General features: G+C 46.1%; 4 protein-coding genes and 1 pseudogene across 12 annotated transcripts in view; 3 read left to right on the forward strand and 2 right to left on the reverse strand.

The window, feature by feature from the left end:
* Nucleotides 1-163: 163 nt before the first annotated feature.
* On the forward strand, nucleotides 164-2,267 carry LOC143368791 (uncharacterized; annotated as a pseudogene).
* On the reverse strand, nucleotides 2,266-4,020 carry LOC143368790 (putative serine/threonine-protein kinase DDB_G0280133). 3 transcript variants are annotated; one of them, XM_076811864.1, is made up of 3 exons: nucleotides 3,882-4,020; nucleotides 2,626-3,788; nucleotides 2,266-2,347 (listed from the first exon to the last, which is right to left on the reverse strand). In XM_076811864.1, the coding sequence occupies exon 2, from the start codon at nucleotides 3,691-3,693 to the stop codon at nucleotides 2,626-2,628; it is 1,068 nt and encodes a 355-aa protein (XP_076667979.1). In that variant the 5' UTR covers nucleotides 3,694-3,788; nucleotides 3,882-4,020; the 3' UTR covers nucleotides 2,266-2,347. The 3 variants fall into 3 exon arrangements, with proteins under 3 accessions (XP_076667979.1, XP_076667978.1, XP_076667977.1); XM_076811863.1 differs by having other exon boundaries at nucleotides 2,266-2,544; XM_076811862.1 differs by having other exon boundaries at nucleotides 2,266-3,783.
* A 439-nt stretch (nucleotides 4,021-4,459) lies between these two features.
* On the reverse strand, nucleotides 4,460-12,258 carry LOC143368785 (uncharacterized). Of its 2 annotated transcripts, none has more exons than XM_076811851.1 (4): nucleotides 11,879-12,258; nucleotides 9,203-11,725; nucleotides 5,350-8,273; nucleotides 4,460-4,906 (listed from the first exon to the last, which is right to left on the reverse strand). In XM_076811851.1, the coding sequence occupies exons 2-4, from the start codon at nucleotides 9,218-9,220 to the stop codon at nucleotides 4,741-4,743; spliced, it is 3,108 nt and encodes a 1,035-aa protein (XP_076667966.1). In that variant the 5' UTR covers nucleotides 9,221-11,725; nucleotides 11,879-12,258; the 3' UTR covers nucleotides 4,460-4,740. The 2 variants fall into 2 exon arrangements, with proteins under 2 accessions (XP_076667966.1, XP_076667967.1); XM_076811852.1 differs by having other exon boundaries at nucleotides 9,203-11,242; nucleotides 11,321-12,258.
* Nucleotides 11,850-14,246, forward strand: LOC143368789 (methyltransferase-like protein 25B). The gene is made up of 8 exons (XM_076811861.1): nucleotides 11,850-12,080; nucleotides 12,251-12,360; nucleotides 12,433-12,697; nucleotides 12,758-12,906; nucleotides 12,969-13,271; nucleotides 13,341-13,494; nucleotides 13,560-13,669; nucleotides 13,744-14,246. The coding sequence occupies exons 1-8, from the start codon at nucleotides 11,961-11,963 to the stop codon at nucleotides 14,018-14,020; spliced, it is 1,488 nt and encodes a 495-aa protein (XP_076667976.1). The 5' UTR covers nucleotides 11,850-11,960; the 3' UTR covers nucleotides 14,021-14,246.
* Nucleotides 14,247-14,391: 145 nt separating this feature from the next.
* Nucleotides 14,392-22,199, forward strand: part of Sm (heterogeneous nuclear ribonucleoprotein L) — a 121,525-nt gene continuing 113,717 nt past the window's right edge. For 2 of the 6 annotated variants that reach the window (XM_076811860.1, XM_076811857.1), the window contains exon 1: nucleotides 14,392-14,770. Coding sequence is in view for 5 of the 6 variants with exons in the window: in XM_076811857.1 (XP_076667972.1) it covers nucleotides 14,704-14,770 (67 nt within the window). In the remaining variant the exon portion in view is untranslated. Of the gene's footprint in view, nucleotides 14,771-15,012; nucleotides 15,745-22,199 lie in introns of those variants that run through there. The other 4 variants (XM_076811854.1, XM_076811858.1, XM_076811859.1 and 1 more) reach the window with 3 other exon arrangements.

The raw sequence follows: 22,199 nt of genomic DNA on the forward strand, positions 1-22,199 counted from the left end.
AAACTACATATTTCCACGTCCGCGTATTGGGGTAAAATTCAATTACTTTTACATGCTGCTTCCTCGCGGATTCTTCCATAACGGATTTTCAGGTGACGAATTTAGAGAATTTAAAGCAAAAGTTTTAAAACGTATATTAGCGATGAAGTTATTGAATTTTTAAATGGTAAAGCGACTCATGGGCCACCCTTTAATAAGGGACAATTCGACAAGTGGATACGAAGTGCCTCGATCGATTCATATTTCCGATCAAGATTTAGGTAATATTAATAGAATTAGTACAAATACAGATTTAAAGGACAGCTTGCATTCTGATACTTCACAAGAGCAAAAAGATTGTTTGAGCGGCAGTAAGTGTGATAAGAGGTCTTCGATATCCAGTTGGAATTTACCAGAACGTAAGAGGGCATCGATCACAAGCATGACTGAGGAACGTAATAGTTTAGATAGCTCAAAGTTAACCGACCCAACTATCAAAGCGAGTTTAAAGAGATTTCTTTACACCATTGACTGATCAACGGAAGAATAAAAGGAACATGACCGAACGGCGAGGATCCGAAGTAAGTTCTAGTTGTTTGAGCTCAAATATTAGTTTAGCCCCACCTATCCGACTTAGTTTATCATTAACTAGTTCCCAAAATGTTCTTCCATCGAAGAACAGTGTTATTGGTGGTGCCGGAGAATCCGCGCTAACGATAAGTGACAGTAACGTTACGAAAAGTACATTGCCGAAAATTCAAAGGATACATCCTAATTTACAAAATGGTAAAGCTGACATTCCTTTGGTGATAAGTAGTGCGTTATTGAATAATTTATTAAGGCCAGCTCCAGTTGTCGATGACGGTGACGATATAGTTACATACACGAATGCTATATAACAGAGACGTTGTTAGGGTAAACGGTTCGCCAAGCATTTTTGTTATTAAAGGTGAAGAAGGATCAAGTCACTCGAACGAGTCATATTTTTAGAAAGTGATCGCAATTTCAGTTACAATTGCATCAAAGCTGAAGACACACGTCAAGTTCCATAGCTTTAAACTGCCATATTAATGTATGTACATATTTAAATTTTAATATCTGGCATTTGTTTTACGTAAATCGTGGCAGAAAGTGTTTAATCGTAGGGGTGTTAGTTTCTAATTATTAACCATGGACTTGTTTAGCACCTAAGAGACGAGAATAGTTGTAGAGTATTACACGGGGATTAGACTAATCCGCGATAGTTTTATATCTGTTATCGAAACTAATGTATTTATTTAATAATCTAAAGGTACGATTAAAATTTCACTGTTCATTGTACAAATTTCATATTTGGTGATAATATAATGAGTACGATCTTGAAATTGATATTCTTGTTACGTAAGGATTTGTTAAGTTTTATATGGAAATTTAGCAATTCTTATCGAAGTGGTACAAGTAAGAATAAACGCTTGCGCTGAATTTCATACGAATCGACTGATAATGCTTGGAATTCGTGTTCCCGAGCTCGCGTAACACTACAAATTTCGAAACTACTGTAAATATTTTACTAATGTGTACAAATTTGATATTTTTTTAATTTCATTCATTGCTTTTGTCCGTGAAAGTATTAGGACACTGTTATAGGTATCCAAATCCAGAGATTTAATTAGGAAAGTATAATAGTAGTATAATGGTAGTAGTAATAATAAATCTGGATACATACTTTTCGAAAAGAATGTTTTGATACTATTAAGGTAACGAAAATGAATGGTTATTTTTTAAAAAAAAATTTCAAATTTCACAAAACCTTTCTAGAAAGTACGCGAAGATGGAAACACTTCGTAATCTTCCCAGTTAACTCTTTCGCTCCTAACGCCGGCTATGGTTGTCGCGCGCGGAATAGTAGTAGGTAATAATCAGTGTCATATTTGTTTCTCAGCCAGTCCTCTGATTATTACAGTATTATAGTATTATATACTTAAAACAGTGGAGTAACTACAGAGCGTATCGTGACTCGGCCTACCTTGTCGTACAGCGTAGCCGCTATTCGGCTGACGCTGTCGCAGCGAAAGGGTTAATAACTCTCCGATATTTTATCCACATACTGTTAGTTCCTTAAAAATTTTGCAAACTTTTTAAATAAGCCGAACTTTGTACATATCTTTTATTGTTGTATCGAGAAATATATCGCTAAGATAATAATTGTATGAATTTTGTATATTTGGTATACGCACGTTAATACACTCATGTGGAACGCATGCGACGTATAGTTCACTCCCAAGTGTAAATAAATGACTTGCAGCGTACTTCAAAGGTGGTTTATTACAATTAAGCTTTGTCACTAATTTACATAAAATGTAAAACTTACGGATGACAACTTGTTTCCCTAGGAATTAGAAATTTTCGTCATGAATATTGTACTATGATAAATGCTCTATTCAAGGTTTGCAGTAATTTCTTTCATAGTATAACTTAAAGAGAATCGTGAAAGAGATTTATTAATTTATCCTAAGAGGTAACATTAATATGTTATTCGTGTACTTAAAATATTATAGATTTTTTTTCAATATTTTACAAGAGCTCCTGGAAGGAAACGTGCAGATTTTTACTTAAAGCCTCGGAGGAAGATAACATATTTTATACAGTTCTGAAATATAATATTACCTATGCGGTGGTGGTAGTGGTGGTGGTCGTAGTAATAGTGGTAATAGTAGTACTGAGGGGAACGTCGTCGTCTAAAGAATCATCCTTGCTATGTTCATGTAATAAGACGTATTCCCTAGAGCTAAATCCAAAACGTATCACATCTCTCTCTAATAATTCATGGTATCTCCTTGGTTCTAACTTTACATTATTTACAAATGTACCATTCGCCGATTCTAAGTCTATGAGATACGGGCGAATCCTTCTACCCTCGCCACCTCCTTCTCTTTGAAAGGATACCAGACGGTATTGTAAAACAGCATGCTGCTTGGAACACGAAGGATGATCTAAAGGTATATCCGCGATTTTGCGATCTCTCCCCATTAAATACGCCGATTGTCTGTGAACATACAACGTGGGTAGGGCTTTCTCCCCCTTGAAGGGATACAACCTCCACCTGCGTTTAGGTTTCCTCGAGTCTGCCGGTTCGGAATACTTAATAACTACCCCGTTCACAGTATTCGTGTCCTCCGTCAATTTACCAGACAGCTCAAAGTTCGGTTTCTCCTTGTCCTGTGGCTTCGCTTTGGAATCTGCTTTTCCAGTTGGTTTACCCCATTCCGGCGATGGTTCTTTCTTCACTTTGGCTTCCTCGAAATTATTTCTCCTCTCTCTGTTCGCGTCGTTATACCTCTTGTTGTATTGAGCCGTGTCTCTATGCTTTTTATTCTTGTCCTCGTAATCTCTGTATCTTGAATGAGGCTCTTCCCTTCTCAGAGGTGACCTCTCGTGCCTCCTTTTACCATTTTGTCTTTCATCGTCTCTCCTTGGATGATCATACCGACTATCCCTATATTCCCTATCCCGTTCACGTTGCGATCTATCACGATGCATATCATTATTGTCTCTTCTTACTTCCCTGCTAAATTTGTGAACGTCCCTACCTTCTCTGCCATCTCTATAATTTTTATTCTTGATGTTCGATTCCTTTCGGTTCGATCGTCTGTCTTGGTTAGGGCTCTCGTCGCGCCTGTGCTTGCGTCTCTTCCGTGACTTGTCGTCGCTGCTTTCGGAGCTGCTGCTGGACATTTTTATCCTCTCATCGATCGGATCCCTCGAAAGCTAGCCGCGACTAGGCATTTAACATCCCGATGGGAAGTGATGCTAACGCAGGATAACCTATTCTGGTGATAAAATATTCCGTTATAAACACACGAGCGTAAAGTTAGTTAAACACATTGGCACACTGTACATGGCATATCACCCATAATCCTTACGTTTTCGAATTCCTGCTCCAATATTCTATTACACTTTGAACTTTCCTTACAATATAACAAATTCACTACCATTCACTAACGTGCGTCATACGAAACACCGCCATTTGTAACACTACTTCGGGCACAGACGATGTAGAGAATAGACTTAACATCCGACGCAGACTTTTGCAGGCCCCTTATTTTCGTGTAGCGTGCGACTTTATCGATTCAGAGGGGAACAAGTTCAAAACGCTACTAGCGGTTAGAATTAAAATTAAATACAGAGCGATGTCCAGTCTTTATCTTAATTTAAACTTGACTTGCCCACGGTGCACAGTTTAGAATGTTTAGATTAAACTTCAAATTTCGATTTTCACCCGTTATTCTTCTTAACGGACGCGTCACGCTTCCTATTATTCGCGCACTACTCTGAAGTCTAGCCTTTGTCTCCTTATGATTGCGCGTGATATTGCAAATCGGGAAAATGCAAGAAAATAGCAGCCCGAGCTTCGCATTCGTAGTCACTCCGGGACTCCATTAGAACGTACGTTACCTGCTGTAGGTTGCGGTCGAAAGGTAGCAAAGTGAACAGCTCCGTCGTATAAAAGGATTGCGTTTATTTTTGTATAAAAAAAAAGTACAAAATCAGTATATACATAATAATACATAATTAAAATATCTACAAGGATACTTATAGTTTTATGTCCTTTACCTCTCTTAAACCTTGTTTCGCTTTCGTTGTAACCCTAACATAACATGTGAGATGACAGAACGTTTCATGTGTTGCGTCCACACTTGACACGCATGGCATTTGTCACTTTTCTTTTATCTTTTAGTTAACTTTCCGCCATTGTATGCTACAGGATTCGTGCAGTACAACTTAGTGCGACGGGAAATTGGTTTCGTCGAGTGTGTCCGTGCTGTCGGAATTGCTTTCAGCAGCGTTCACGAAGGCCGTCGACAAATCGCCCGAGAGTTTACTCACGGTCTGTGATACCACGTCGTACATGAAGATCTCTTTATCGCCTTCCACAGCATCTTCCGGCCTGTAACATCGTAAAACATCAGTCAACCCATCAGGTAAAAGTAACTTTAACGAATACTCAATCGATTACTGAGTCACGTGCGACGAACGCCTTCGGGCGTTCGGGGTCTACGTAGATCGATATACGTTTAACGATTTCCGCACGCGAGGCGCTTACTTATGCCAAACTCTTCGTATCGAGGATACGACTATCCAGGACTGTTGGCAAGGGTTAAACGCCAAAGAAAGCGAAGCAAGTGGATCTCGATCGTTACCTTGATGGGACGCACGCGGAAGCAGATTGTGCATCGTTCGGGGAAGATCGCGATGGAGGAGAATATCGCTCGTTAATGGATAATTGCGCCGCGGCGGTGCGCCGTTTAGAGCAAGCGTGCGAGTTAACGAAGGTAAACGGGTAAGCAATGGGCGATTAGTTATGGCATCGAGCGCTCGTTTAACACTTACATGGTCACCAACAGCACCACAGATTGCTTCTGCGGATCGGTGCGGCTCTCCTGTTCCAGCCACTTCTTGTAGTTCTCCGCGGTCGGCTTTTTCACCAGTTGCTTGAGAGTGTCGCCAGCTAGAAACTTGACCGCCTGGACGTCGCTGACCCGTCTACCCTGCCGCGACTCGATCTCCTTCTCCTCTTGAAAGTTATAGTGGACGGGAGCCAGCACCACCACGCTGGATATCTTGCGGCCGTTCAGATGCGGCACGTCCGGTATAGGGAAGGAAGCGCCGCTCACTTTAAGAGGCAGATAACGATTGTATTGAGCATCGTACTTGGGTCCCACGGTCACGGGATCCAGCCTGGTGGCGTCGTCGCGTATGTGCTGATCCGCCAGCGCCTGGCCTTGCTCCGTATTCGGATCGAAGCGTACTACTTTCATCTCCACGCCTCCGGGGCGCAAGGTGGCCTGCTCGAACTTAGTGGCGGTGGTGGTCTTCTTCGTCAGCGCCGCTGAGGAAGGGGAGGCCGGCGGGATTTCCGCCGTTTTCGGCTTCTTCACGATGGACGGTACCGGCTCGCTGGCAGCCACCGCGGAAGCGCCCCCGGCGCCGTAGAAATTCACCAAAGCCTCCGGCGGTAGTTTCTCGATCGGTATGTCGCCGACCTTGTCGTAATCCAGTATCTGGATGTCGGCGTTACCCAAAATACCGGAACTCAGCAGCTGTTCCCTGATGTCATCGGGTACCTCGTCCGGAAGATTGGCGATGTTCTCCCTGATCCTCGCCTCGTTCTTCGGGGAAGCGGTGGTCGTGGTTGGCGGCTCTGTGGTCGTGGTCGTTGTCGTCGTAGTGGTCGTGGGAGTCGGTGTCGTGCTGGAGATGAACGGTCTGATGGTGGATATCGAATTGAAATCCTCCGTGTTAGTCACCGGGGTCGCGTAGATCTTCTGAGAGGGACTCGCGCTGTTCCCGAAGGATGGACGTCCCCAGATGGATGATCGCTGCGAGGACGGTGGGTATCGTTGTTGCGGAGGAGGTTGTGGTTGAGAGGTCTGAAGGTTTTGGGAGAAGAATCTGGAATCCTGCTGCTGAGTCTGGAAGATCTGTTGCTTTGCGCCCAAGTGTTGGTCGTTGATGAATTGATTTGACGGATTCCTCAGGAGCGGTTGACTTTCTGGCAACGGACTAGGAGGTTGAACGGAAACGTACTGGTTCTGAGGTATTTCTGGGTATTCTGTTGGCGGGAGCACAGGATTAGGGGGGAAAGGGCCGGGGTGGTGTGGATTCTCTCGAATAGAATAATGCTGCTCCAATTTCGGAACAGCTTTGAAGATTTCGCCGCCAGGCTTCTGAATATGCGGCTGAAGCGGTATCTGCGGCACACTTTGTATCGGTTGCCCCTGGTTGTACTTGAACTGGGTGCGATACTGCTGTTCCTGCTCTTGCTTCCTCCTTCGTTGCTCTTGCGCCCTTTGCTGCTCCTGCACTCTTTGCTGCTCCTGTATCCTCTGCTGTTCCTGGAGCCTTTGGTGATCCTGTTGCCTCTGCTGCTCCTGCTGCCTCTGCTGCTCCTGCTGCCTCTGCTGATCCTGCTGCCTCTGCTGCTCCAGTAGCCTCTGCTGCTCTATCTGCCTCTGCTGCTCTATCTGCCTCTGCTGCTCCGTCTGTCTCTGCTGCTCCAAGAATCTCTGATGCTCCTGCAACCTCTGTTGCTCATGCTGCCTCTGATGTTCCCGATGCTTCAGCAGCTCCTGCTGACGACGCTGCTCGTGGTACCTTTGCTTCTCCAATTCCTGCTGCTTGTAGAGCGGCAGCGGTTGCTGCTGCTGTTGTTCCGCGCTGAAGTGGCTGGCCTGGTTCACCGGCAGCGGCTGATTCTGTATCTGCACGCTCTGATGAGAAACCGAGAGCGCCGGGGGAAATCCCGGTTGCTGCGGGTGATTGATATTGACGCGGTGAGGCGGGCCGAAGCTGTTGAACGGCGCGCGTTGCTGCACTTCCGGCAGCCCCTGGATCGTTATTGGCAATCGCTGAGGCCTCGGCAACGGGTTTCTCGCCTGCGGCGGCGATGGAAACGGCGACTGTTGCAAGAAATTAACCGGCTGTTGCTGGGGCGGCTGTTGCAACGCCTGCTGCTGTGGAAACGCGCCGGCGATCCTCTGTTGCGGGAAAGCGGGCACTCTCTGATGCACCGGCTGGATCGGTTGGTACGGTCCATGTTGTCGTTTGGGAGAGCCAGGAGCGATGGAGCTCGGCTTGGTGTGCTGGACGGGCAGTGCCTCCAGGTCGCTTCGCTTATTGTGGTTGTTCGGTGGCACTTGGTCCGTGCCAAAGGTGACGCGTATACCGCTAGAACCTGAATGGTACACCTCGCTTTCGGGTCGAATGATCGCTCGGAGCGTGGTGGAAGGCTCGGTCGGTGCCGGTGTCGCTGTGTGAACAGGTTCTTCCGGGTAAGGCGCCTCGTTATCCGGCTTGATCTCCTCGTGCTCCTCGACAGGTGTGAGCGCGGGAACGGGCGGATCGTAGACGACACGGGGCTTGTCCCCGTAACCCTTCTTCTTCTCGTACTTGACGTAGAACACTTGTATTGGCTCTTTCGTGGGCCTCGGGGTCGGTAGCGGCGGAGGAGGCACGGGTGTTGGCAGAGACTCGTTCGACTCTTTGATGATTATTTCGATGATCGGCTCCGGCTCGGTGGGGTAGTAATTCAACGGACCTTCTTCGTAGAGATCGTCGCTCTTGGAGCTCGCCAGGGGATTGTAGAGTGGATCCCTCTGGGAGTATTGAACGATCGGCTCCATCTGGACCGCGTACGGCGGCGGTCTGCCTCCTCTCCTCGGATAGAATGCCACCTGTTGTCTCTTGTCGCGGCTCTTGGAGGAATCATCTTTGGCATAGGTCGCGACGACGCAGGCCGCTGCCACTACGACTATCTGGAATGGTGAAACTGCGTCGGAGCCGCGGGAAAGGGAGGCAGGCGCGACGGGGAGGTTTCCGCGTGCCGAGCGTAACGCGCGTTTACGTTTACAGAAACAAACGGCCGAGGCGCGTGGTTAACCGAGTGACCCGATTAATTACGAGAAGAAGCATCCTGGAAGGCCTTAAGAGGCCGTTCGATTGGTATTCTAGCGTCGCCGAATGGACAGTTACTGGTACCCTGATAAGCGATTCCCAGCCGCGATCGTGTTCCCGATATGGCGAGACCGAGTTACGGCACGCGTCGGATATAGGATGTTTCTCGCGTTTAAATTCCGCGGATAGAAGCGGCGATTCTCGTCCAAGGCTTCACATGGCCATGGAGAAAGAAGGAGAGAAAATTTAGGTTTTAGATTCACGGCGGCGCGCGTTTCACCTCGAGAATTCGGTGACTCTCCTAAAGCGGGGGACTTCTTAATATTCCTCGGACAAAAAGGAAACCTGTCTCGGAGCGGACGAGCTCGCTACGGACTTCATTTACGCGGCTTTAATACCGAACGCGGGAAAATCAAGCGATCTACCACCACTGAAATACATAACGAAATTTTCCGCAGGATTCCAGGGATAACGTATAAGAGAGTGGTACTCGGCGGGAACGATTTGCTAAGCGCACATAAACGCGTCGCTAATCCGATATACTTTCCCTAGCTAAGTAGCCTAGGGCGATACGCTGACTGATTACAAATGATAGAAGCTGCGTCGAACGTTTCCCGTAGTCACGAAACGAGGCGCGCTTATTACGATGAAAGTACAAGCGAGCCACCTTCTCTTAAACGAGACCCATCTATTCTTTTAACGCGCGACACCGCTGAGAATTTCTCCAGAACCGTTCAGCCAGGAAGACGACTTGGCGGACCATACCGAAACGATCTTTCTGTATAATTACCAGCTTGAGGAATCGCATAGCGCGTGCAGATCTGTCGCTCCGGCAGCCCTTCCTTCGATCCAGTCACACTTCACCGACTTCACGTGCGTTAACTTTGACGATGGATGGCTAACTCGCGATTGGCGACATGATATCCATCCAGGACCGGGCATGTACTGAACGATATTCAATGGAGCTTCGCATGGGAACTGAGGACAGATTGGGCCCAGAGGCCCGTTTCTCCCCAACCCGATGCCACCACCACTGGACTCTTCAAGAAGCTCCTCTCTAATATCGAATACGGTGGGGCACCTTTCTCTGGCTGGTGCCTACCGTACACTTTGTGGCCAGTGGAAGGCAACGCGCAGACACGGCTTCTCGAGACGAAAAGGAAAGAAAAAATAAGAGGAACGTTCGAACCGCGAGTAGGGACCGGCAGAAGTGGGTAGGGGGAACGGGCAACGTAGTTGTCGACTTTCTTTAAATCCGTCTACCGATCGAAAGGAAAGGAAGATGATTATATTAGCCGAGCAAGCGTCACTTTTCCGTTGACCCCCAAGGCCTATCGAAACCGAAACCCACCTTTCCTCTAGGAGAAGGCCGTGTCCGCCCCGGATGCCACGGTGCACACCGAATTATTCGGTGAAAGACTACCGCTTTACTAAACACAGCAACGCGGCGGATCGCGCGCCAGCATGCAGCTATCATTACTTTCGCTGAAGCCTTATAGCGGTTCCGAGCCAATGATTTCTCGCCAACGAATCATTTCCTGCGTGTGTCTAATGACCTTTCCTTCACCGTCGATAAGCAAAATTCCGCGAATCATTTCTGCCGTTTATGAATTGAGAGAAACATAACTCGGTAGCCGTTATTCCCTCGCCATTGGTTCTTCCCCTAATTCCATCTCGTTACCTGTCCTCTGCTTTTACTAATATTAATTGCCTAACCGTACCTAACGCGTGGTGAAGATCTATTTAATCGCACTGTTAGCGAAACACCTTCATTAGCTTTTGTCTCGGGACGAACGGTTAGTGTTGCATTTCTCTTTTCTCACCGTGACGAAATCGCTCCGAGGTTTTCCCGCAAGTTCGAGCGACGTAAGAAGATCGCGTGCACCATTTCCCGCAAATCGCGGGCCGCTGTGAAAGGCAGAAATCTAGAATACCAGTTAAACGAGGATGACCTGATGAAACCCTTAGTTGCAAAAGCTCTGATGCAAAAAGTTCTCATACTTGCGTAACGCGCATTCTGGGCTGATCTACCGGGCAGCCAGATAACATTCGTTCTAACGATATCCTCCGCACTTCCTGATTCCTCCTCGTGGCCTCACTTTTGAACTTTACGAGCCAAGCTGTACGAGGGAGTCTCTAACAGCGTTTTCTCTTTACGTTCGCGTGCCTGCCCGTAGATTTTCAGGCCCGCATACAGGCGCGCTGACATTTATCGAATTCAATGGACCAATGTCCAGCACAGTGACCAACGGAGATGAGCGTTTGGCGAATAACGCACTGTCGGGATCCGACGTCACTCGTCCTACTTGGAAACTTTCACTTACGTTGGCGTAAGAGGTCCAAATAATCGCCGAGAGACTCGAACACGGCGGGCAAAGGACTCTCCTCCGATGGCCAGTGATTTCGACTTACGCGACTGCATCATCGATAAAAAGAATTACGAAACGTTTTTCTCGACGCCCGAGTATTTCGTATTTACAGTTTCGATCGTCTGGATGGTAAAAGTCGTGCACGCGGCAGCTCGTTTCATTAAAATCCACAGACTGAAGCAAATGGTACGCCTTCTTACAGAGCTAATGGCTGTGCTAGCAACGACCGAGGATGGATTAATAAGCCAGGTGTAAAAAGACGGTTTTTATTACAGCGTTTAGCAATAATTGCAACAGTCCTTTGTGAAACAACACTCCGCAGCGGATTGCACGAATTTCAGTCGCCCAGTTCTCATGAAAGTCCGAGGCATAGTACGGCAGATGATACGGTTCTCCTGCGGCTGTGCTGTTTGTAGGTATATAGTTCTCGGAGAGCAGTGCGCTCATGAGCAATAACGTAACTGTTGAAGAGTGAAAGTGCCGTAAAGTGGGACACGGCTAGCGTCCGATCTTTTAAATAATAAATAAAGCAAGCATACGGCTCGGCAATTTCCCTGTCTTTTGTGTTGAAACGGCGGAAGGCATCCATTTCTCGCGTCCTTGCCTGGGACGTTAGAATTCGGGGGCTTCTTTGTGGTAGAATCTCCCTCGATTGTCCTCCCGGGAACCTTCGTCGTTGGCCCGCACGAAATTTCGTGTTTGAAAAAAGCGTGTTGAAGGATTGCATGACATTTTGCGCACAGTCCGCTCGGCGTCCGCGGTTTCACCTGCGGCTTTCCTTTAAGTAAACTTTGGTGTATTGACATACGCTCACAACTGCGTTATATAATTGGGCAGCATACGCGGTGTTAAACAAAAAGTAGCTTTAATCGGCGTTATGCTTGCTGCACTTTCTATTTCTGTCGTAGAGAGTAGATTTTGAAATCCTCGCCAGCTCGATGTATCTTGGATAACGGTCCGAGTGAAGACGTTTGATTATAGCGTGTAGGAAATATTTCATTTTCATTTATGCGGATGTTACTGCATGTGGTTGGAGGGAAATTATTTGGTAAGGGAACTTAATGGATGCTTAAAGTTTCTGTGTGAATAATAAATACCTTATAGGGTTTAGAGTTTTATCGCAGAGTTAGGTCCACGTGGAGTGATAAATCAAATTTCCGCGGCCATTTCGCTGCAGCTATGGCCGCACCTACAGATATTTGCTGCACGTGTAAAGCTTGTACGAGAACTCGTGTAACGATCGACCAAATATTTTCCGTTCTAGACGTATACGGCTGGCTATTAGACTCTTACGTTGTGGTACGTAACATAAAATACATGTTGTGATTAAGTTTCATTACTCCGCTACCGTCTTGTTCGGAATACTTCGATGCACCCTGACGGACGTGTGTAGCTTAAGCACCGATGTTGTTACTGTCTTCGAGTGGCGATTCAGGCAGATTACAGAGGCTGCGTTTCTTCTGTCGTAGGACTTCTTCGAGGAAAAATTATGGGAAAAGTTACCTGAAAGCTGGAGGCTCGCATTGTATGATACGTCTCCTCAAGAATTTGGTGAATGGATGTCGGGGGACATCTTGCGGTGGGTATTGACACTACGCTATTTGAACGCGTGATTTGCATTATTTTTTAAAATTCTTTAATCTTGTCGCAGGACACGCACGTGGCCATTGTCGTTACTTGCGCTTCGTCAAGTAATTAACACGCTACAGATCAACAGAAATCACGGGGACCCAGAAAGCGTTCTATCTTGTGAATTTAGTAAATCAAAAGCACGTAATAATAAACACAATGAGAAGTTTGAGGCGCATAGCAAAGAAGCATGTGACAACTTATACTCCAAGGATAATAAATTTAATAACTTGTTTTCCAAGCATATAAAAAAGAAAAAGAGATATGAGATACAAGAAATAGCTCAAGTAATGCATTAATGTTTCTCAGTTGGGTATATATGTGCGATACATTGGAAATACTTATAGGTATGCGCAGACTGCGCCCACGAATCTAATTGTAAGTGCATCGTCGATATTGGGTCTGGAATGGGTCACTTAGCTCGTACTTTGTCTTTCCAATATGGATTATGCGTTACCTGCGTCGAGCAGGATTGTACGCTGTTGCAACATGCTAGGTAAAGTTGCCACGACGTGGCAGCGGTGTTACAGGTGATGTTCAAAGTAATTTTTATTGTAGGAAATGGGATCAAGAATTATTGGTGTCTGTAAGAAAGCACGTTCCTAATTTTTGTCAGAAATGTCCGCAGCACTTTCCAGCTAAATTGGAATGGTCAAATTTAGTTGAATCAGAACTAATTAGTCGGTTGCAAGATTTGTTTCATACTGGTTTTGATTTAAAGAAGATTGAAACTGAATTTGGTTTGGTAGGCCTTCATCCGTGCGGAGACTTAGCTCCGTTACTATTAAAGCTTTATTCTTCTAGAGATGAAGCCAAATTTATTTGTATCGTTGGATGTTGTTACATGAAGTTAACTTTAAAGTATGTATATCATTTAAAAGATTTATTTTCATGCATCTCACTGTGTTATACCGAGTGCTTAACTTTTAGTTCAGAGATAAATGGGTTTATGGGTTATCCGCTTAGCAAGTATCTGTCCTTGTGCAAAAATAATGCATTGAATTATACATCGTTAGAAGTGGCATGCCACGCCATTGAAAAGTACTGTGACAAGTTAAAGGCTGGGAATTACGAAGATTTAATAGTTGAGTGATTTGACTGATGCATACGTGGTTAAATATGTATAGTTGAATGAATAATTTGTTTTAGGTGCACACGTATAGAGCGGCTCTAGAAACTATTTTAATAAAGAAAAGTGATGAATTACGGCACTGCAAGTTGAGAAATGTCAAAGTAACAAAAGGGATGACATTTCAACAGTTGAGTGATTTACATCTCGCAGCTTCGATTCGAATACCTGGCAATAACGCGTAAATGTAATTTGATGTTTTAGATACTGCGTTAAAGCGACATCGAATTTCGACGCTCGTTTGCAGCCACGAGATCCCGACATCAACAATTTAGAAATTAATAATTATTTAAATCGTTGGCATCAAGTCCTAGCGTTTGGATCGCTGCGAATGATGTTGGCGCCATTAGTGGAAACGATCGTACTGCTCGATAGATTTCTATTTCTATCCGAGAAGAATTTGTCGCCAACATTGAAACCAATTTTTGATAGCAAACTATCACCGCGAAATTTAGTGCTAATCTCTAGTAAACACGATTAAGTAATTTACATTTTGAATGTATCCTATAACTTCTGACTTAAACATTTCGTAAATCCCGCGTCCACGAATTAAAGTGGCCGATTAAAACGTGCCTCTGATTGGACGCTACTATATAACAATTGTCAAAGAACGATGCATTCCAATTTCCCTTCCTCTGAATAATTCCAGCATTTCGAAGAAATTGTAACGATTCGCCATAATATATCTGACACTGATATCGCTTGAATTTATTCGAAGTAGAAATTTAATGCTAGCGTGGATATTCGCAGGGATTGAGCGAGGAGTGGGCCTCGGACCAATCAGCGAACGGGTGGAATCGTAGAGGGGCGCGTGCGCGCGGTTCCGCCTTAAGGACTAGTCGTGTTCGGGACGCGGTGTCGGCAGGTAGCGCTGCGGTGGCCGGCTACTTCGCTCGAGGCAGAGACGTTCCTCTCCAGCAACATCGAGAATCGAGATCCAGTTTCCCTTAAGCCGCTCTCGCGCGTTTGTCTGTTCTCGTCGCGTTCGCGTCGTGTCCTACCGATTATTTTCTCCTTCCTCCCCCCCTCCCCCGCCCGCGCACGAGATCGTCGACACGGTATAGAAAGCCGCGCGGTATACACAAGGACGTGTCGTCGTAGCACCGAGTGCGCCCCCGCTTTGAAAAAAATAGAAAAAGTAATTGCCCGGTGCCGAGCCCCAGGATGGCGTTCAACGGAGACGGGCCACACTCCAAGAGGCAGCGACTCGAGGAATCCGGTCACAGGGTGAGTAAGTTTACACAACGTTAGAGAGATAGCCCGGTCGATGTTGTGTGTGTTTTCGTTTTGGCGGCGTTGCTCGCCCAGCCACATCGTGGGATCGTTTCTCCTCGATACGCGAGCGCTGTTACCGTGCTCTCGCGTACGGGTGAACGCGTGCGTCTCGACGTGTCGCGCGAGAGATTTACAACCCGTGAGGCGGTCGCGAGCAGCGGAGGGGGGAAAGTCGCCATTTATCCGGTCGCTTTTACCCGTATCACCGCCACCGCGTCGAAACAATGGGCGATGCGCGCGCTCTCGAGAGGAGATTGTCTCGTGTCCGCGGTGTCGTGTCGCGTTTAATACGAAACTCCAGCAACAACGACGCTTAGCTTTCGATACGTGGCTCGTGTTTCGGCAGCAACCTGTTATATATCCCGTGGCCTGTCTCTCTCTGTGTGTGTGCGTCTGCGTGCCGTGTGTATGAGTGAGTGAGTGTGTGGTGCGCGCCCCGCATCGTTCCCCTTACGGGTTCCGTGATCGTCGTCGTCGGCGACGCCACCGTCGTCACCGTTGTCACCGTCGTCCGTTGAATAGGCTCCGTCGCGCTTCCATATCGTCGTTATTGACGACGGCTGGTGCGCGAGGATGCACGTTCAAAACAAACCCCCGTCGGTGAACCGGGGTCGATAATTTCCATCGCGTTATCAGCGGGAGACGAGGCGTTGTCGCGATGCCCGCCGCCTGCGATCACCTCGATAGCCCATCAGTTTCATCTTTATACCGTGACGTATGAGTTATTGGAGCCGGAGAAACGGGCCGGGTAATAACCGAGTAGTTTCGTGCTCGTACGCGTTTCAACCCGTATAGAGGTGTTTCGGAGCCGTCGGCGCCTATGTCCTTGTCAAATCGTTTGTTTGGAGCGGCGGTTCGCTGAAATCGATCCCTGGGCATATTCCGTTAAGATTCTATATTAACCGAATGTATCCGGCGAGGGTTTCGAAGGTACGAGAACACATATCGATATTTGACTGGCGATGTTGACACACCGCACAATTTATTGCCTTCTTATTTCATCATTTATTTTGTGCTCAATCGATTCTTATACGACAAGGTGTATCGAGGCACTACGGAACATTTCTTTTTAAATGATTTCTCACTCTGAATCCGTACACGTGTTTCTCTCTCGCACGATTTAACAGATTTTAAGCGTCTTTATATACTCGTGTAATATTTCATATACTTATTTTCTTTCTAACGAAGAAACGTGTTTAGAGTGATCCCTATACAAATGTTTCCGTGTTCAAGCTTCTTTATTAGAAGTCGTCTAAATATCGTTGGTATCGTTTCTTTGATTTCGCAACCTTTTGTCACTCGCGATGTTTTCCACGCGTGCTATCGCCCCGTGACCGATCGCTTTATCGCCACGACATGCTCGTGCAATCGTTTTAAAGTAAAAGTTTACCACAGCGTGTAGGAAAGGTCATTGTCACCGTCTGCTACTTCGTGACCTCCGTTTCACGGTTGCTAGCACTGCATACTGCTGAGAAACACATGCCAGGGATGATGTAATATTAAGCGTAATGTGTTACATATGCATGTAATGCTGATCATATTATCGCACGACGATGCATTGACGTACCTTGATGGGAGTATTGAACCATTGTGTATCTCTTCTTTTTCTGTACGCGATAGCTCCAGTATTGTGTATCTACGCCCTACGGTATACCTTGGAGTTTAGAGTCGTCTTGCTTGTAATTCAGATGTCTGTATGAATTGAGCGTGAAAAATATTTGGCAATTTCATTGTAGCTGACACAGTGACAACTAGTAAGTCTTAAACTCCATTGCAAGCACTACACAACAGTATTTGTGAAAATCATTATACACTTACCACTTAAGTATTGCCAATCCTTAGAGGTATTTGTAATTTAATCGAACCACTTGAAAAACTTTCTGCAACGTATTTCAGAAATAAGTGCTTGCTCAAGACGTTCAATTGATTACAATGCCACTGTGCGGACAAAACAACTAATATACGGTTAGTTAGTTAAGAAATAGCATCGCTACTTTACCCTACATACTACATACATAGTAACGCCATAGCAGTATTACAGACTTACTATGATACAATTACAGAAACACTGTAGTAACGTTAGAGTTGCTCCATAGTTAATACCATAGTAACAATATATATTACACTGCAATAGAGTTGTCACTATAGTAACATACTGGTACAGTAATCTACCATAGCGAAATGTACTACTCCAACGGAATCCTATCCCTATAAATAGCAGCAGATATTCGTCGCTAACAGATTCCGCATATCACAAAATCAATATCCATACTCATACTTACGCTGCTACTATGCAATAGCCATTTGATTCTACGGATCCCTATGACGACTATAGAGCCTATGACTGACCCAATTGCTCATATTTTACGAAATCTGTGACTCGTACGCGGAAAGCCATCCTTTGTACGCCTAATTACACAGTCTTAGCAAGATCTTTGTTATTTCTAAAAGATCGATAGTGCCCGCAATGGTACGACCAACTTCCACTTACATACCCCAAGTAACGACAATACTACTTATGAGCCAGCGCTATAGGTCGCATATTAAAATATGCATCGACACATTTCCAAGCTCCTCGAGCATATCCTGCTTCGTGGCCGCGGATAGTTTCGGGACAGACGCTCATAAAGCCACACTTGGCTCTGGGTGGTTAACGAGAAAACGTTTCCATTTACGTTACGACAGGCAAAACCGGGTTTCTTGCCCGGTTACGGCCGCGTTCCAATTTGCTGGCCGTCGTAACCGGCGGAAGAAAAAAGAAACGAGCATCTAGTCCACCCCGTTTGTTAATGTTAATTAAGTCACGACGATCAGGTATATAAATCCACGTTGCTGGAATATCAATGCGCCCACCTTCGCCGCCGGCATCCTTTTGCACCCGTGCTTGCATAATGCATACAGATGCCACTCGATTTCCCGGTTTCGTTCGCTCCTCAGCCTCGATTCGATTCGCCCAACGTTTTCGGGGCAGATATCGCTGTGTGTTAGGGGGTTTGCAGATCCCGCGACGCGCGAGATCAAAGGCGTTTCGCTGCCAGCCCTGCACCCCCCTGCCATGAAACATTCAACGCGAATGTAAAAAATATTGGGCCGATCGCGTTTTGGGCGCGATACAATCCCTCTCGGCCGTGATCGCGTGGCTTCCACGGGTTTATCTTGTCTCTGGTCCCTTGTTGAAATTCAAACGCCCCCGTAGAGACGGAGTTATAGGGTAATCGCGTAGAGAGGGGCATAGAAAGCCAAAGCAGCACTTGAAGGGTTGCTATCTCGATCCGAGGCGAGGATACCATCGTTCATCTCGCGATTAGTCGCGGTCTGGAGTAGGATTCATCATTAATCTCGTCACTTCTAATCCTCGCCATTAATCTCGTCATTCAGGCGTTTCTTTGGGAATGAGCATGTCGGTGTTTGTCATAGTAGTTATATTGAATTAATGATATCACGCAGAGTTCCCGAGGTGCTTAGTTCGTACTGCGAAGTTTGTATCACGGTAAAATCTATCAGCCTTTAATATAGGATATATAATTTTATTCTGGATCTGGATAGCATCTGGGTATCTTTGAACAAACATCAAAGGGCAGAGTTATCTCTCCCTTCGCTAATCAGACCCTCGGCATGTACTGTCTCGAGACGCTGGCCAGACGCTGGTCGCCACGAAAAGCCGCTGGTTTGAACTTTGCCAACGCGAAGTCAAGCCGTCTCTCAAACTTAGCGACACTGCCCGCTCGGTGTGTCACGCTGACCAAAATATCACTTTGCCCCTCGCGCATCCTTGCGACATAACGCGCACGTGCTCCTCTCCTGACTGGAATGCCTCTCGAAGCCACCCTCTCCGTCAACCTGTGACGATGTGTGTCCGTTAGAAAAAGATCGATACGCTGTCTGCCGAGTGGATACTTGAAAATCACCACCGAGTGGATGAGATTCATGAACGTTGCTCGAGCAGCTGTTGGACGTTTTACGGGCTTGAACTGGCTGCCAGGGGTGGGACGTCACGTGAAACTCCAACCAGTGGCAGTTAAGGGCGGCTCGCCCTCGCATCTCCGCACTTCTTGCCTCCTAGTTTCTCCGATCTTACATATTTCTTGCAGAAGCTACTGCCAAGGGTTAATTCTTTTGTCGCCATGGGTAGTTGCAAGGGGCGCTGTAAATACCCCTCCCTGGGGCACACGTTTCCACGTGTGCAAAACATAGAACTCACTCGAGACACCCATTTCCTCGTGTGCGATGTACAAGGTAGATTGCACTTCAGACACCCATTTCCACGTGTGCAATGTGCAAGGTAGAATGCACTCGAGACAACCATTTCCGAAGTGTACAATGTGCAATGTAGAATACCCTTGAGAAACCCATTTTCAGTGCGCTTCGCCCTTGTAAATGGACCCTTTTCAACGCCTTCGATACCGCCGTAGAAAATTATATCCCTTTCAGTTTTAATTTCTGCTGGGGAGTCTGGTAGAAGCTTAGAAATCGATCGGAGTGTTGATGGTATTATATTTAGTATCCAATTAGGAGAAAGCGGTAAGAGACTCTTCATAGTTTCGTTTTTAATAGAGAATGAAAGGAAGTGTTATTTCGGTTCAAAGAAATTTTTGCCATCGATCGGTATGTATTTTGGGTCATCGTTGATCCGTTACTTGTTTCACGCGATGCACATGTATTCGCACACCTCGCTAGGATGACGGAAATGTGACGCAACTCGGAAACTGCAATTTGTCGGCGGAGTGGTTCGAAGGCGTTTATTTCAGGCAGCATGATTTAACTGTAATAAAATCTGGAAAGCCCTGACTTTTAGGTCGCGACGGACCTCGAGCGAGGGAACGGCTGTATTCCGTCACGTACTTTCGATTTAAAAAGTTCAGTCGATTGCTGCTGGAATACGTGAAACAGCAATTGAAATCGCGTTAAGGGTGGATTAGATATTCATAAATTGCAGTCGAACCTCACTTTAAAAGAGAACCCTCTGGCATAGCTTATTTAATCCAGGAGTCGGCGGCAGGAAATTATAAAAATGCTGGAAAAAGGGGGGAAAGCTCGATTACTTCCTATCGCGAGTAAAATTGTACATTCCCCCGCGTGTTATTTTATGCAAATTATGTTTGATTCAAAGCGAAGTAGATATTATTAGCTGGCTAGACAGCTCGAAACGCGCGGCGCGCGCATTTTCTTTTCATAACGAAATTAAATCGAATTGCCCGTTCCGTTTCGTTACGCGCGCGATTTACTCCGAAATCGCCGGGCGCCTCGGCTATAAATTGCTTTCGATATTATATCATATAATGGAATAATGCCTGGCGTCGATGGATAAGAGTATTGAATGCGCGGTAAATTGTCATCGATCACGGCACCATTGTTCCATCAATCATGATTATTACGTTGACGCGAAAATAAACCGTCATCTGATATGTCGCCGTGCCTCTGAAAGGCCATTGTTCCCGTTCCATTGCAATTTCCATCATTACATCTTTCACGCGCCGTTATTACGCCTCGCCCCTCCGAAAGAAATTTCATTTCGCGATTCTCCACTTTCATACTCCACTCTATGTACCGCGTACTACGATATTTCAATCTACACAATCGGAGCGGATCCTCTTGCAATTAGAAGCATTGTTCCAGGGAATGAGAAGCCACTCGCGTTTCTTGATATCACCTGTATTTGCGATGTGTAAAACGCACTCCACTTGGAGAAATATATTATGTATATATATATATTCACTTAAAATTGAGGACCTTGCAGCGAGAGCGGTGTAGCTCCATTTTTTTTACAGTTTTTGAGTTACGACGTGTAATATAGGTAAAAAGAGCAATTTATTGCAAATAAATAAAAATAGAAATGAAAATTGATCAACTCAATAACAACTACTTGCTTATTGTGCGAAAATATATATTTTTTAATCAGTGTTCTCTTTTTAATGTTAAGTCAAAGCAATAATTTTATAAACAGTCTTTTCTAATTCATTCCAAGTTGGTAAAGATGGTGAATTTCTCCTCGCATGTCGCGTAAAGGACGTTTCTGCATTCGTTCAAATTCACTCGAAGCTTACGAATCCATCATGGTCGCCCGTCACGGACGACCGAGGAAATTGGTCCCCGTTGAAACGTTATTTCCAGAAGGAAGCGTGTACTTTTTCTCACCGCCACCCGTTCACCCGTTATTCCTGTACCTCTCGAAATAACTGCACCGAAATAAAAGCTTGTTCTCGTTAGCATGGAATCTTCTTGAAGGGCAACGCCGTGAAACAACGCCGTTACGCAACCTGTTCCCAAGGTACCTTGTCGAACAACGCGCTGAAGTCTTTGGCGCCGGGGGGATGACTTTTTATTACGTGTCAATCCTCTGGAGGGTAACTCTAGAACGATCCAGAGAGATCAAAAGAACGTAAACGCGTTGCAACAACGCGGCACGGTCAGGTTTCATTCTTTCGCGAGAAGCACGCATAAACCGAAATTCCTACGCGCTGTGGAGGAGAACACACTTTGAGTGCTCCGAAAGGATCTTTAAGAGAAATTTAACGTTTCCGTTTACATCTTTCTTCACACTCCCGAAGAAGGAATACTTAAAACTGTTGCCACGGGCATCGACGCTTAATAGCTTAAGAGGTAGCACAGTGTTATAGATTGCCAATAGCCGTTCAGTGTCCCACAATCGCCAAAGCAAACCATTCGAAGCAGCAATTCATCCGAAGTACTAAAGTGGCACAATGGGGGGTATCCTCCATTCGCTGCAACTCGAAAAACAGCCTTCCTTTTATCCGCGTTCTTGATTCTTCCTCCGAAGCATTGATAGCCAATCACAGCCACCGTCGTTCAACTCACTCTTTCCCAAACCAAGCGAATTAATTTCCACGCAGAAAGTGTACCGTGCCTTCCGTCCGAGCGTGCCCAAAGAAAACCCACCGGTCTCCTGAAAAACGATCTGTTTTTGCGCGCCACCGGGACACGTTGCGTCAGAATATGCGTCTTAAGAAGCACAATGAAACGCGATATTTCTCTTCCTCTCGAACGTATCGAGAGAACCGCAGATTTGTCGCGGATACGGTGGGAAGAGGGATCGCTGGCGGGGAACGGGGGTATGATCATTCGTTCGCGATTTCCGGCAGCGAATACGTTGAGTAGGATGTTCGAGCTAAAGGTAAGGCAGCCGGGGGAAATTTATTGGGCCGTCCGCGGTCCTGGGACGCGTGATTATTTGCTGGAGGCTGTGAATTTGTCGGTCTCGATGGCCGTGACAGTGAGAGGAGGAGAATATCAATCGCCTGGAGGAGAACTCTCGCGGTATTCGCTGCATGAAAACTTGCCACGTCCAGGACCCTGTTCTCGGCGTCCAACTTCCTGGCCCCCCTGAGAAACTTAGCCGGCCGCGTTCGCGATAATTCCTCCTCTAG

Source organism: Andrena cerasifolii, chromosome 5, assembly GCF_050908995.1.
Source record: "Andrena cerasifolii isolate SP2316 chromosome 5, iyAndCera1_principal, whole genome shotgun sequence".
NCBI classification, from domain to species: domain Eukaryota; kingdom Metazoa; phylum Arthropoda; class Insecta; order Hymenoptera; family Andrenidae; genus Andrena; species Andrena cerasifolii.